The following is a 13376-nucleotide window of genomic DNA, read 5'->3' as shown; positions in this document are numbered from 1 at the left end:
TGAAACAAACCAAGATAGAGTCCGATTTTGATATCGCGTTAGAATGTCCAACCCAAAATCTAAAACCTTATAGGTGAAGGGAGACCGCATGTATATACAGAGTATAACAACTTCGTACACAAGTAATGTTGGACAATTCTAACATCAAATGCCGATTAAAAGAGATAATTATAAGAAAGGGGCAAAAAAAAAAAGGAGTGTCCTAAGAAAACATGGTCACTCTCTTGTCATTTGTTACTTTTAAGCCAATCGAGAATACCCTTCTCTGATTCAGTGAGTTGATCCGTCTTATTCCTCAATGACCCTTCCACAAATTCGAAATAGTCTTTGTAGTTTCTCTTGTAGTAGCTCTCCAGCCTCTAGAAGGGGGAACAAAAAAAAACAAAAAACAAAAAAAAGAGCTCCCATTCCAGGGGCAAAACAGGTTATTTAGTGTACTTATAATCAATTACCCCAAATAATATTTATAACAATATTGCAAGGACAAATTCCAGATAGGTAGTAAAAAATGAGAATTTCCATACCTCTTTGTCATTTTTCGATTTATTCTCCTCCGATTTCTTCAAATACTCTAAAACGAGTCAAGATGGTGCAAAATTAGTAACACTGATTAATACAAAATATCACAAATGTGCCATTAGCTTTTAATCATGTTTTATTTCGCCTAAAAAAAATAAAAATTCTATCCATTGAGGCCGACGAATATAACAAGCATTTTGGCTTCATGTATAGAAAGAAAATCAACGGTAAAAACTGGAGATGGAAAAGGCAAAGAGACTAGTTTAGAGAGAGTACTCTCGAGAATATCGGTCCGGGAGTCCCCAACAGCCACCGCGGACAGGAGGAGGAGACACCGTCTGGTTCCAGCAACTGATTGGCGGGAGTCCGCCGGAGTGGCTCTCGGTTTTCGCCGCCAGCCTTCGCCTCTCGGAACGGCCTGGACGTTGGAGGAGGCGAACTTGTTCACCGTCGCGGTCAGCGCCATCAAAACATTCTGTGCAATCGAAGCCATGAAAATGTCCGACTATATCATCGATCCCCAATGACTAAATCTCTCTCTCTCTCTCTCTCTCTCTATGTGATAATGCTTGCTCGACTGCTCGTCCACACGAGGCCTTGTGCTTGTGGATAACGTTAGAGCGATGCTTCTTATACGAAGCGCAAGATGACAAAGAGGGTCATCATCCGTCTTATAATAAGGGTAAATATTTAAAAAAATCCAAATTAATACACTTATAATAGAATAAGAATTTATCCCAAACTCATTTTTTAACCATAAAAAATCTCAAAAATAAATTTATCTTAAACTAATTTTTTTACCACTAAAAACCCAAAACTTGGATATTTGTGACAATTCATCCGTTAGTTTCCGTTCAATTAGATTGATATCAATGAAAAACAAACTCGTATATTTGTGACAAATAGAAGGTAAAACCCTAAACCGATACACTCATTAACCGGTTACCCAACTAAGTAATTTGATAGTAAAATATATCAGAAAATAATAAAGGGTAAATTTGTTATGGGTATACTAATTTTGGGGTTTTGGTGTTTAAAGGTAAATTTATCACATGTGTCCTAATTTATGGCTTTGCGTGATATTAACCATTATAATAATAGAGAGTTAAAAGATTTGCAATAGTGACATTTAATTTCGAAAATTCCCAGTTATTTCGTAACATTTTGGTGTTGCAAACTCCACGCCACCGAGTTATCCAGTCTTTCAAAGGTCCTCGTGAAAGTGTCGCAGTCATTGACTATATGAAAGTGTGACGGCGAGTCACGTAATTGTAGAGATTAAATGGAGAGGGGATAAATATATGTGGCGGAATAAAAAATTTCTTTTATTACTATTTTTTCGATCGTAGTAGGTATGAGGAACTGTTATGCTGGTATAAGATTTGTTAAGGTTGTTAAAGAGGTACGACTTTCAACGCTACGTCTAGGTGGACATGGTTCCGATGAATGCCCTTCGTCGCTAGAACAAGCGTACATCATATGGAATCAGAAATATGTACAATGTTGGACCTAGAACACTCCAACAGGTTTCAAAACCTATCCTAGAATAGTTGAGCGGGTCTGTTCTCGACCTAAACATGGATTAAGAGAGAACATGGGGAGCTAGAAGTTGGCCGGGCGAGTGGTGGCTTGGCTTACGGCGGCCGCAGGTGGCGGGCAGGGGTGGCGGTGCCGGAACGAGAGGGTTTGAGCTGTGGGTGGGAGGATTAGGGTTTAGGGAAGTGGGTAAAATGAAAAATTGGGAGGAAGCAGCAAATTTGGATACAAATTGTAGAACCAAATGATCGATGCAACTTGAAATGAAGTGGGAGATATGAGGATCTAAGTTGTTGGTTTTCGAACTTGAGGTAGCAATTTGATACAGGAGTGAAAAGTGGAGATTATTTTTGAAAAAAATTCCACAAAACTATCTTATATATTAGCACTACTGAATTTTAGAATAAAATTGCATAACACAAGCAAATTTAGGACGTTTACACCGAACACTGTCGTTGGGAAAAATCTGCATCGACAAACCGTCCTAATTTAATGGCACCAACGCATTTAATTGATGATGTATGGTCCCATGCATACAAGACAAATATTTATTAAAATTAACGACGTTCATTATATAAATCCGTGAATTAGAAGGGAGCTACATTTGGGAACTAAAGGTAATAATAATCAAACCACCTATTAATCATCGCAAAACATTCTTTGGGCTTGTACTCTGGAGCTGTGTGTCCCCCTCCCTGCACAAAGCAGTTCGTATAACACTTACAACCTACGAATCGCAAATTCTAAGGAGCCAATTTGAATGAAATTAGAATATCAAAATGGGAAAAGGCTGAAGAAAATAAATTTTGTAAAGCAGAAATTATTGAGTATGAATCTGCTTGCCTTGACGGTTGCATACGTTAAAAGGGATGGGAAGTAGGAATATAACGTAGTATACCTACAATAAAGAAAGAGACCAAAAGTAATCACAAACAACTGAGAAGCCAAATAAAAGAATAAATCAATCCTGTTTAGACAATGTATATACTATGCATTATTACTCTTAAGGTAACTCGGGTACAGATGCTTATACTTTCACGACTTATTAAAAGTACAAGAGCCACACTCGGTATAATCGAACCACTACATGTTCATCAACGAACTATTAAGTATAGGGGCTTTGGGATAATCTATCAGTAAGTTAAAATATAATGAAGTTAGAAGGTTGCGATCGAAAACAAACCCAGCAACTTGTCCATCGACGAACCATGCTTCCCAATCACGAGAAATTGTCAGATTCAGTGTTCCAATCCAAGCTAATGTTCCCACATATGGAACAACCATGTCATGATCACCACTACATGTTAAGAAATTATATTAAGTGAAGAAAGTCATACGATCGATGGGTTATGGTGCAAAAAGAAAGAAAAAAACACAATTAAATAAATAACATCACAATATAAGAATATCACTTTCATAAATCATATTGCAAAATAATGCTTAATTACCTATAAATAAGAGCTCTATATCCCCTTTTTATGAGGTCCTTGTGGATGTCAATGACATCTGAGACAGTGTATGTGTAAGATAAAGTCTCATTGCACCTTACCCACTTCTCAATTGTCCCCTGGCTTATCATAGAACAAATCGCGGAACATAGACGAAAAAAATATAAAAATAAAGACCAAAAACATAAGAAAGTGATTTCATGTAATTCATATTACCAATTGACATACCTCTCGGACATGAAGAGCATCTTGAACCGCTTTGTCGCTAGCCCAAATATATGAGTATAGATAGTTATAACTCTACAAGTAAAAACACGATTACAAAATTGAACTTGAACTTTGCAATTTGATAACGATTCTTTCGTTTTAACTTGCAGATAAATATCACACAAATTTCCCAATATAACCTTTAACGTGCTGGACACTGGACTGCCGGACCCTTTGCGGTTCATTGGATGGTCCTGGGCAATCCTAGGGCAATACTTAAGCATGTCATTCGAGGTATTTCGGGGTTCATTCGGGCCCATTTGGAGCCCAAATAAGCGCTCTAAACCCAATGTCCAACTCCTTTGGCCCGCTAAACAGCAGGCCTGGGGTCCTTATTTGGCACCGATGAGGGTCCCGAGCCAATCTGGGATGTCCCATTCACATTGGTACGTGACTTCGGGGTTGGCATCACATGTTTAGGCTTTATCATTGTCTAATTTGTGTTACCATAATTCATTCGTGTTAAATTTACATTTTTGTGTTATTTAATGGTTTAATAATGTTATCTTTGGAATAGATTAAAGATAACAAGAAAAATTAAATGGAAAAAAAATAAAAGAATTGGAACTTGCATTTAGTGGTAAATCTTTTTTTTTTGAAGGAATGCTTGGTTGGACTTCATCATGAAATCTGCCTACATGAACATTGGAAAGCAAAAGATAAAAGCATAATTGGCATAATTTGAGAATCATAAGCATAATAGGTATAAGTTTAAGGTTTCTTATGTCACATAAAAAAGTTTAAAGTAAATGTGTTACAATAAACATGTCACAAAAAAGAAAAGAAAAAGAGTTCAAGGTAAATACATCACAACGGGCATAATTTGAGAATTTTTTGGGTTTTCTTCTTAAAAGTTACTATTCTTATTTTTTTACACAAAAAAAAATGGCAAAAGGTAAAAGCATAAATCCGATGCACTTACCCGGCACCAAACTCGGGAAGCTCCCGGCGTGGGAAGAAGGAGAAGTGAACGGTCTTCAATTATCAAGCTGGAGTCCCACGCCCGGCCCACCGTCGATTTCGGAGCCATAAGCAGGCAATTGGGTTCGAGTATGTTTGCTTCATATATATTTTCTAGGCACTAAATTAGTCCAAAAAAGAAAAAAAGAAGCAAAAATTCAAGGTTTCAATACATGAAATTTCCAACAAGAAAAGAAAATAATCAAAAAGGGGGAAAAGACATAAAGAAAAAAACATTAAATAGGGTGGAGAAAAGAAAAAAAAACAGAATGAACGCCCACTAACCTTGGTCACTGCTTCAAGGTCATTGACACATGCAGCATTGCTTAAGTTAACGTCGAAATAATCGCCATTACAATCAATTTTAGCCGACTGAAATGCATCAAAAAGGTAAATATTAATTTTCAGGTCCAATATCAAATACAAATAAGTGACTAATAGGGGAAAGAATCGATGTGAAAAAGAAATCCCACAACTTACTTTCTTACCTTTGATAGGGTCGTGACTTAAGAATTTTTTTAATTTGTTTCACCTTCTAAAAATGACAATACACGTTGTCCATCTAATATGCATCTGATGCATCTGAATTAATCTTTTCACACACTATGCAATAAAGAAAAGCACGAACTTTTTTCACATGATATGCTATAGGCACAATGAAAGTCGTTACCCCATATAGCTCATCAGATAAAAGACCCTTCAAATGTGCAAATGGGACAATTGAATTCCTGTCACTACTTATATTTGTTGCAGGGTTTCCGAGCAAGTAGCCCTGAATCAAATTCGATCGATAAGTTTCATCATTTCAGAAAGGAAATGCAAATTAGGGGACAGGGTCTTTATGTGATGATAGTGATATTTACCTCGAGATTCATTCTAGGCTTCAAACCGGCAATGTTTCCTGGTAGAAATCATAATTGACCGAGATTAAAGCATGTTAGCCCAAAACATAAGCTTTGTCTAAATATCAAGAAAAATAATCTGGAACAATGAGCTTAAAGAAAAACTAACAGTCCTCAGATTAATTGTTTGGAACGTGTTGATACTGGATATGCTATGTTTCGTGGCTTTTTGGTTTTCTTTTTCGTATCCAAAATGCATAAATAATTATTCTATAAAGTAAATAATTAGGATTAAAAAAACTATTGACTGAGTAACCAAGTGATTAGTTTAAATATATGACATTTATCATCACTCTAAGGATGAACTTTTATGTAATCAATGTACATAGACATGATAGTTAGCATGTACACATAAAGATTAGTCCAATAAAAAGGTTTGGATAATCTCTCTATAGAATAATCACCTATCTATATTTTAAGGACCCTCTAAAGACATAGAAGCTTAAAAAAATGTATATATTTTTAATGGCAAAAGAACGTTTCAAGTGCCATAACTTTGGTCAAAGGGACACTTAAGTGCCATAACTTACGAAAGGTACACTTAAGTGCCACATTCGAAGAAAACGGATCACTTGAGTGCCACTCCGGCCAAAAAACGCCGACGTGGCATTTTTCTCGTGAAATACGCCCAAAACGACGCCGTTTTGCATGTTGATGTAGCGAAATAATGCAAAACGGCGTGCTTTGGGCCGACGCAGTAAAAAAATAAAAATAAAAATAAAAAAATTAAATTTAGTTAAATATTAAAAATAATAATTTTAAAATTAAATTTAGTTAAAATATTTTTTAAAAATATTTTTAAAATTTTAAAAACTTTAAAAACTTTAAAAATTAAAAAAAATTTAAAAACTCAGCCGCCACCGCCGCCGGGAAGGGCCGGCGACGGCGAGGGGAGGGTCGGCGGGTCGCCGGGCCTTGGCCGAGGGCGGCGACCCCGGCCGATCGATATCGGCGGCCCGCCCGCCGGGCCAAGGGCCGCGACCCTCGCCGGATCCGGGCGAGGGCCGCGAGCCCCCATATCTAGCGGCGAGGGCTTGCGACCCTCGCCCCCGATCCACGGCGAGGGCTTGCGACCCTCGCCAGATCCAGCGGGTGAGGGCTTGCGACCCTCACCGAGATCCAATGGGGCGGAGGGCTCGCGAGCCCTCGTCGCCGGCTTCACGGGGTCGTGACCCTCGGCCAGGGGCCCGCGACCTCGGCCGACCCTCCCCGCCGTTGCCGGCCCTTCCCGGGCAAGGGAGGGTTGGGCGGGCGGAAATGAGGGCTCTCGGCGCCTCCCCCGTTCCCTTTTTTTTTTTTTTTTTTTAATTTTTTTAATTTTTTTAAAGTTTTTTAATTTTTTTAAACTTTTAAAAAAATTTTAATTATTTTTTAAATATTTTAACTAAATTTAATTTTTTTTTTTATATTTTAACTAAAATAAATTTTAAATTAAATTTATTTATTTATTTATTTATTTTTTTCCACGTCATAAAACAACGCCGTACCACATTATTCTGATTTTGATTTTGTTAACTATGATCCATTTTACTCCGATTTTGGCACTTAAATTTTTCAAACCTTAAAGTTGTGCCACACGTCTATTTTTAATTATTTTGAGATGTTAATATGATTTCTCATATTTCAAATTTTTCAAACGTATGCCTATTAATTTCTCATCACTTTCTATGAAAGCTACGATGGGTTTAAATTGATTCCTATGTTTTACCTTTTGTTTTATTTAAACTTTGGGGAGTATACACTTTAAATAAATCTTCGAAATATATACATATTGACGTGTAGAATAGGATGTATAAATGCTTATTGATGAGCAAATGAAGAAAAGAATAAATAAGCACACCTTCATCAACTTGCAGAGTGAGCATTGGAACAATGATACCCGAGTAAGAATCCCCAGCAATGTAGAGTGGGTTGCTTTGAAACTCAGGATGGAGCTTAAGCCACTAAACCACAGCTCAAGCAACAAAGCCAAAAGATTAGAAAGAGATTATAAATTTTAATAATGCAGCGATTTCCCTTTAGTTGAAGATTCTCTTTTTCTCTTTACCTTCCTTAGAAATTCGTAAGATTCAGCGGCTGAAATATTATCGTTTATATTGTAACTTTCCCAGCTATTTGCATAGGAGAATCCAGTTCCAACAGGCTGATCTAGGAATATGATGTTCGCCACCTGTATGAATATTAATTTGCCAATCCATGAATAGAGCTGATTATGAACCTAATGGCTTGCTAGCCCTTGGAAACCAGACCATAAAAACAAAGTATCATTCTTATCATTAGGTTTAGGAAAATGACTTTTGGGCTTGGCACTCACCCTGGCCGGCTCATTGATTAGGTATACTTAGCAACTGTCCAATCAAATTATGAGCGTAATGTGGAAAAGATAATAGCCTGAAAAGAAAAAAAAAAATAGTTGTTGTTACCTTTGTCCATGAATATTCATTCAATTTTAAAGCTGGTCTGTCTCTAGTAGATTTGTCGTAGTCGAACGTAAATGGACCTACATTAAATGTAATCAATATGTCACGCTTCACGTATAAGAATTCATAAAGACTGATGGAGAAAAGAACCCTGCCAAATATATTAATAAACAGGTTTGAAATATAGCCTTTTCTATGTCTGGTAAGAGATTGATAAATTCGGTTATCATTTTGTAATTATCATCAAAGAACCTTTTAATCCTATTTTCAGCACTGTGTTATATATGTGAAAAGAAAATGATAATTTGTGCGTATGAGCATGGTTAGCTATTTAAGCCATGTCCAAATTGGTGGGAACCATTTCTCTAATGGATAATTCTTTCTGCTCGCATTTCGATTTGAAAGAGTGCCCTGCCAAAAATTAGCGCTAACATTAAAATTGCCAAATCAAATTGAAACTACTAGTTTGATTCAACCCAGATAGTAGTTAGATCTCCTAAAACTTATTAGGCAAGTCCATGACATTTTTCCACTGGACTAGTCATGCGCCCAACGGTAAGGGAATCGGGTGAGTTAGGGACGTTTAGTTTCAGGTGTGGAGTTTAACTACCATACTATACAAACAGGCAAAGTAAAAGCATGAGAGAGAGGAGTTTAGAGTAGGACAATCAAAAAGAAAAATTTCCATGAAATTTAAGCATGGTGTGCCAGCCTTTTCCAAATCACTTTTTGAACTTTAGGCATATTCTTAGTACATTTGTCTGAGTTATTCAGTTCAATTTGATTTCATACATAACCTAACAGCTCTATTCAATTAAAGTCGATTAAGCTTGATTGTAGTTTTCCCAAACTGAGTTTGTTCATTTTAATTTGATTTGGTCTCTAATCCAAACAAATTCATACTAAACTCTAATCGTGCAACAATAAAATCCTTAGATTGATAAAAACAATCTCAATTCCAACGTTAGTGAGATTGATTCCGTGTTTGAGCATTTCGCGAAAACCTTGATACCGCATGCAGAGTAATCTTGCACTTTGGTATTCTGCTCAGGTACTATTTATCATGTTTCATGGTAGCGGCACTAGAAAAATTGTTCAGACAACTCTCCCTTGTGTTAACAACTGACTTCAAGAAGACAAAAGGGATTGCCTATTATAACTTCCTTGTGCCACATTACGCTTGACAATTGCCAAAGCCAATGGGCGAGGCATACAGAGGAGAACCATGTTAAAGTGGAGGTTTGGAAAGGGACGTACCGATCTCGTACAAGATCGCGGAGAGAGCGGAGCAACCGGGGCCGCCGGTGAGCCACAGCACCAAAGGATCATCTTCCGGACTCCTTTCTGACTTGACGAAGTAATAGAACAGTTGAACATCTTCCCACTCCCCCACTCCAATGTATCTAAAACAAAAGGGAAAGGAATCAGCAACCACATGCAAAGATTCAAACACACATGTTTTGTTGACTAATCCTAGAACTGCATTTCTAGAGGGAGAGAGAAAGGGGTTTCCCTGACCCGGTTTCGAGATAGAAAGGGAGGTCTCCGGGCAATCCAGGAAGAGACTTCACCACGGTTTGGGAGAGTCCGGATCGGAAGAGAAGACACAGGGCAAGAAAACAAAGCACCCACCACCACTTCATACTTTTGGAGAATAGAGGGAGATTTCTTAGGTACTGATGGAGGGGTATTTCATTTGGCGCTCCTTCTTTGAATATTGCAAAGATGATGCTCATCATGCATGTCCATCATATATAATGAAGGCTCCGCTAGCGGATACTGCGGTAGATAGAGTCTCTTTGAAGCTAGAAATCGAGTGGAAACTCGTGCTTTGCAGTTGGATCCTTGTGTTTTCTTATTCTGTGATTGGCTCGGCCAAACAGAGTAAGCCCTACGCTGAAATTTCTCGTGAATTGTTAAAGCCGTGAGGCTGGCTTGGCTCGTGTACCACTTAATGGATTCATGTCCATTTAAAATGGCGTTTCGCATGATGTGATAACAATCGAGATTTGTGCAATAGTTTGGTCATCCGAGGAGGTAAATGAGCTTGGAAGTGCCCGTTGCATCGGTGCCTTCAATTTCTTTTCTTAATATTAGTTCGAGAATTGGAGGGTCGATCATATGATTAGCTGCAAAACGTGGAGGGGTCCATCGCCCCTTCTCACCGTTGAACGGGAGGTACACCAAACGGAGTGGGAATAAGGAAATATTAGGATTGAAGCTTTTGACACTAATTCCATAAAGAAGGAATTAAGTAGCATAAGAGCCAACATCAGATTTTAGTTATTTCTACTTTCAAAATATCAATTATATGAGACGAGCTGACGCATTGGAAAATGTGAAAGTATACTTATCAAACGCCCTCTCACCACTCATTGACAAAATTCACGTGGTAAAAAACATTTTCAACATGTTACAAAATTAAATGTCGGACGAGCTTAATCTAATACGGAATTTGTAGAGATGAGAGAAGACATTTATTTTGGCGTTTTGGCCCAGGAACCTCGGAAAATAAATGATGATTTGGTAAATACATTATCAAGCTTTATGTCATTTATGTAAATAAACTTTTTTTTTACCTATATTCAAAATACAATTGCATAAGATACATGCAAATTAAGAAACTTTGGCTTTGGCAATGGAAAAGTTCATGTCCACCAAAATTTAAGTCAGCAGTAAGATACTATTAGATTAAAGGTATTATTATAAAAAAAACTTGCAACATCGACAGTGTTTATTATTGTTGACACCCAAAAATATCCCTATGGGCACATGTAAAACACAAGGGATAGAAAGCTTTGAAGTAGTCATCACAGCCATATATGGGCCATAATTTACATTGGCTTGGCCTCTAAATATCCATACAAAAAAAGATAATTAAGGATTTTGAAAAATTATGGGCTGAATTTTGATAGACCAAGACATGTAATATCACGATGAAGTGACAGAGTGCCACGTGTTGAAGCCAAATGTCAATAAGATGTAACTTTGGTGGTTAAAATAGGTGGGAATCGTTAAAAGGGCGCCAAACTTAAAAGAGGAGCGGTTAATACTTGTTGGGCAAGCCATGATATAGTTATCGAACAAGCATAAATAAGGAGGTTTAGCTGGAAATGTGGAGTGACTCTTGAGGAGAAAGTAACCAACTATTGACGGTTACCAAGTTAGCTTATAAATACCCCAAACTATCCAACAAAGAGACCCCTTCCCGAACAACACACAAAACTACTTTATATTGCCTTTATCTTAACCTAGTTTTAGCTTAACCATAGCTTAAGATTTCCATTGTAGATTCAATTCTAGCAAGTGTCTATATCCTGGGAAGTACTATCGATTAGATTCTAGTGCTAACCCATTGTCCAGCGTTGTCAATTAGATTCCGACGTTGTGTCCTCATCCTCATCTAAAGATAGTGGTCGTTAGATGTTGTTGTAGTCTAGCGTTGTTGATTAGATTCCAACGTTGTGTTCACACATGCATCTAATAGTAGTGTGTACTAGGTGTTATTATCATTATCTAGTGTCGTTGATTAGATTTCAACGTTGTGTCTTCATATCCGTCTTAGACCGTGGTCTACTAGGTGATCATCACTGTCCAACGTTGTTGATTAGATTGCGACATTGTGTCCTTGAACTCAGTAGAAACCAGTGCCTTGTCGGGCATCTTGCTTGTACCTAGCGTTGTTGAAGTACCTTTGATATTATATAGACGACTTTAATTTCAATGGGCTTTCATTATTATATAAAGTACGTCTAAATGATGCAAATGATTAGCTTTTGACATTAATTATCATTAAACAGCTCAATGACTTCTTTAATTTCGAGATTATAAGGTACAGAGTCCTGTTCACATTTGACCTTCTCTTTCCAAAGCTAACATATAACCTAATTCTCCTTCAATAAAAATCAAATTATAACACTTGGTAAAAGATATTTCGTTCGGGATCCAAAACTAAGGAAACATCTTTTTGGCATGCTTGAAATCCCAAAGAGAATGGTAAGTCAGCCTTATTTAGACTTGTTCCAATTGTCCACCATAGCAATCAAGCAATCAAGCTCGCTTCAGAAAAAGAATAGAAGACATGGTTGAAGAGGAGGTGTTAACTTTGTTGAGACAAATAATTTCGATGAAGAACAAATGAAGCCAGGAGAAGTAGCTATTGTAAAAATGGTCATTAAAATGCCATGCAAATGCCAAGCGCTGAAGCCAGCCAAAGCAAAGCAGAAGTCAAGCATTATGAGTAAGGCCAAAGAATCGGTTTACTATTCCTTCAATATTAGTAGGACTGAAGAAATCTTTGATCTATTATTGGCAGATGGGTAAATAAAATTAAAAAAGGATAGAAAGTTCCACCCAAAGAAGAATTAGTAGGAAAGAAGTATTGTAAATGGCACCATTCATGGAGTCATAATACTTCTGATTGCATGGTCCTTAAAGAAGAATATTCGGAGGCAATTCGACAAAGGAAAATTTGCTGATGATAAAGGGAAGTCCCCAATGGAGGTAGACATAGACCATTTCACAGTAATGACTGGTATGGTTTCAATAAGATCTTGAGACAAGAGTACAAACCACCACACATTTGTACTCATTGCAAATAGATGATTGAAGAAACGGATCCTCTAGACCAAAAAGCATATAGGAACCCCTCAAGGGGTCATGCTGTTGGCGGATATCAAAATCTAAGGATTTCGAGGCCATATCAAGAATCACCTCCTTAGAATGAACCAGGATGGTGGTCATGGAAGTTGAAATCCTTGCTAACAAATCTTTCACGTATATTTCTCAAATCCTATATACACTGATATAGCACTGACTGAGGACGTTGGAGTGAGAGAACTATCCTCATATGGAGAAGGATTTGCCAAAGCAAGAATGAAAGAAGGCAATAGAGGGAGAGATCCAAGCCTTAAAAGTAGAATCAGACATGAGATCTCATACCAAGGCTGAGAGGCATCGAACCCAGTAAGAGTTTGCCTAATAGGTTTAATTGAGCGATATAAGACTCGATTAATGGCTCAAGGGTTTCTCCAGACCATGAAGTAGATTATGATGAGACTTTCAAATGACATGAACTTGATTTTTTCCCAAGGATGTTATTTCCTTTTCAATAATAAATATATATATTTGTTAGTACTAAATATTTTCGATATATAATAAAAAATAAATATCTCTAATCGTGTTTGGTGGCCCCTCATTATTTTGTGGCGGGTTAGGATTTGAAAAGGCAAAAAAAACAAAAAACAAAAAAAAAAAAAAGGATGTTTTTGTCTCTTCTTATTTCCGCTCAGAGCTAACAATCCTAGAACTTTTGACGACTCCAA

General features: G+C 37.3%; 2 protein-coding genes across 2 annotated transcripts; both read right to left on the bottom strand.

Moving 5' to 3' along the window:
• LOC104453074 lies at nt 1-1134 on the bottom strand. Its single transcript, XM_010067579.3, has 3 exons — nt 796-1134; nt 525-571; nt 1-359 (listed from the first exon to the last, which is right to left on the bottom strand). The coding sequence occupies exons 1-3, from the start codon at nt 1010-1012 to the stop codon at nt 228-230; spliced, it is 396 nt and encodes a 131-aa protein (XP_010065881.2). The 5' UTR covers nt 1013-1134; the 3' UTR covers nt 1-227.
• A 1532-nt stretch (nt 1135-2666) lies between these two features.
• Nucleotides 2667-9943, bottom strand: LOC104453073 (serine carboxypeptidase-like 18). The gene is made up of 14 exons (XM_039317622.1): nt 9571-9943; nt 9310-9455; nt 8056-8132; nt 7680-7802; nt 7473-7575; nt 5594-5631; nt 5401-5502; nt 5016-5102; nt 4693-4851; nt 3732-3803; nt 3504-3622; nt 3239-3352; nt 2899-2953; nt 2667-2750 (listed from the first exon to the last, which is right to left on the bottom strand). The coding sequence occupies exons 1-14, from the start codon at nt 9789-9791 to the stop codon at nt 2667-2669; spliced, it is 1500 nt and encodes a 499-aa protein (XP_039173556.1). The 5' UTR covers nt 9792-9943.
• Nucleotides 9944-13376: the final 3433 nt, after the last annotated feature.

This window comes from Eucalyptus grandis, chromosome 7, assembly GCF_016545825.1.
Source record: "Eucalyptus grandis isolate ANBG69807.140 chromosome 7, ASM1654582v1, whole genome shotgun sequence".
NCBI lineage: Eukaryota > Viridiplantae > Streptophyta > Magnoliopsida > Myrtales > Myrtaceae > Eucalyptus > Eucalyptus grandis.
Note: the sequence above shows the minus strand (reverse complement) of the source record. Positions and strands in the feature narration are given on the sequence as shown.

What these genes read in the sequence shown, in the direction of transcription:
- LOC104453074 (XM_010067579.3), bottom strand. Translation starts at nt 1,012, where the DNA reads ATGGCTTCGATTGCACAGAATGTTTTGATGGCGCTGACCGCGACGGTG. An exon ending in CCGGACCGATATTCTCGAGA is followed by an intron (nt 572 to 795) that starts GTACTCTCTCTA and finishes GACTCGTTTTAG; the next exon opens with AGTATTTGAAGAAATCGGAG. An exon ending in AATCGAAAAATGACAAAGAG is followed by an intron (nt 360 to 524) that starts GTATGGAAATTC and finishes TCCCCCTTCTAG; the next exon opens with AGGCTGGAGAGCTACTACAA.
- LOC104453073 (XM_039317622.1), bottom strand. Translation starts at nt 9,791, where the DNA reads ATGATGAGCATCATCTTTGCAATATTCAAAGAAGGAGCGCCAAATGAA. An exon ending in CTTCCCGAGTTTGGTGCCGG is followed by an intron (nt 3,804 to 4,692) that starts GTAAGTGCATCG and finishes TTTTACTTGTAG; the next exon opens with AGTTATAACTATCTATACTC. An exon ending in TAACGTATGCAACCGTCAAG is followed by an intron (nt 2,751 to 2,898) that starts GCAAGCAGATTC and finishes TGCTTTGTGCAG; the next exon opens with GGAGGGGGACACACAGCTCC.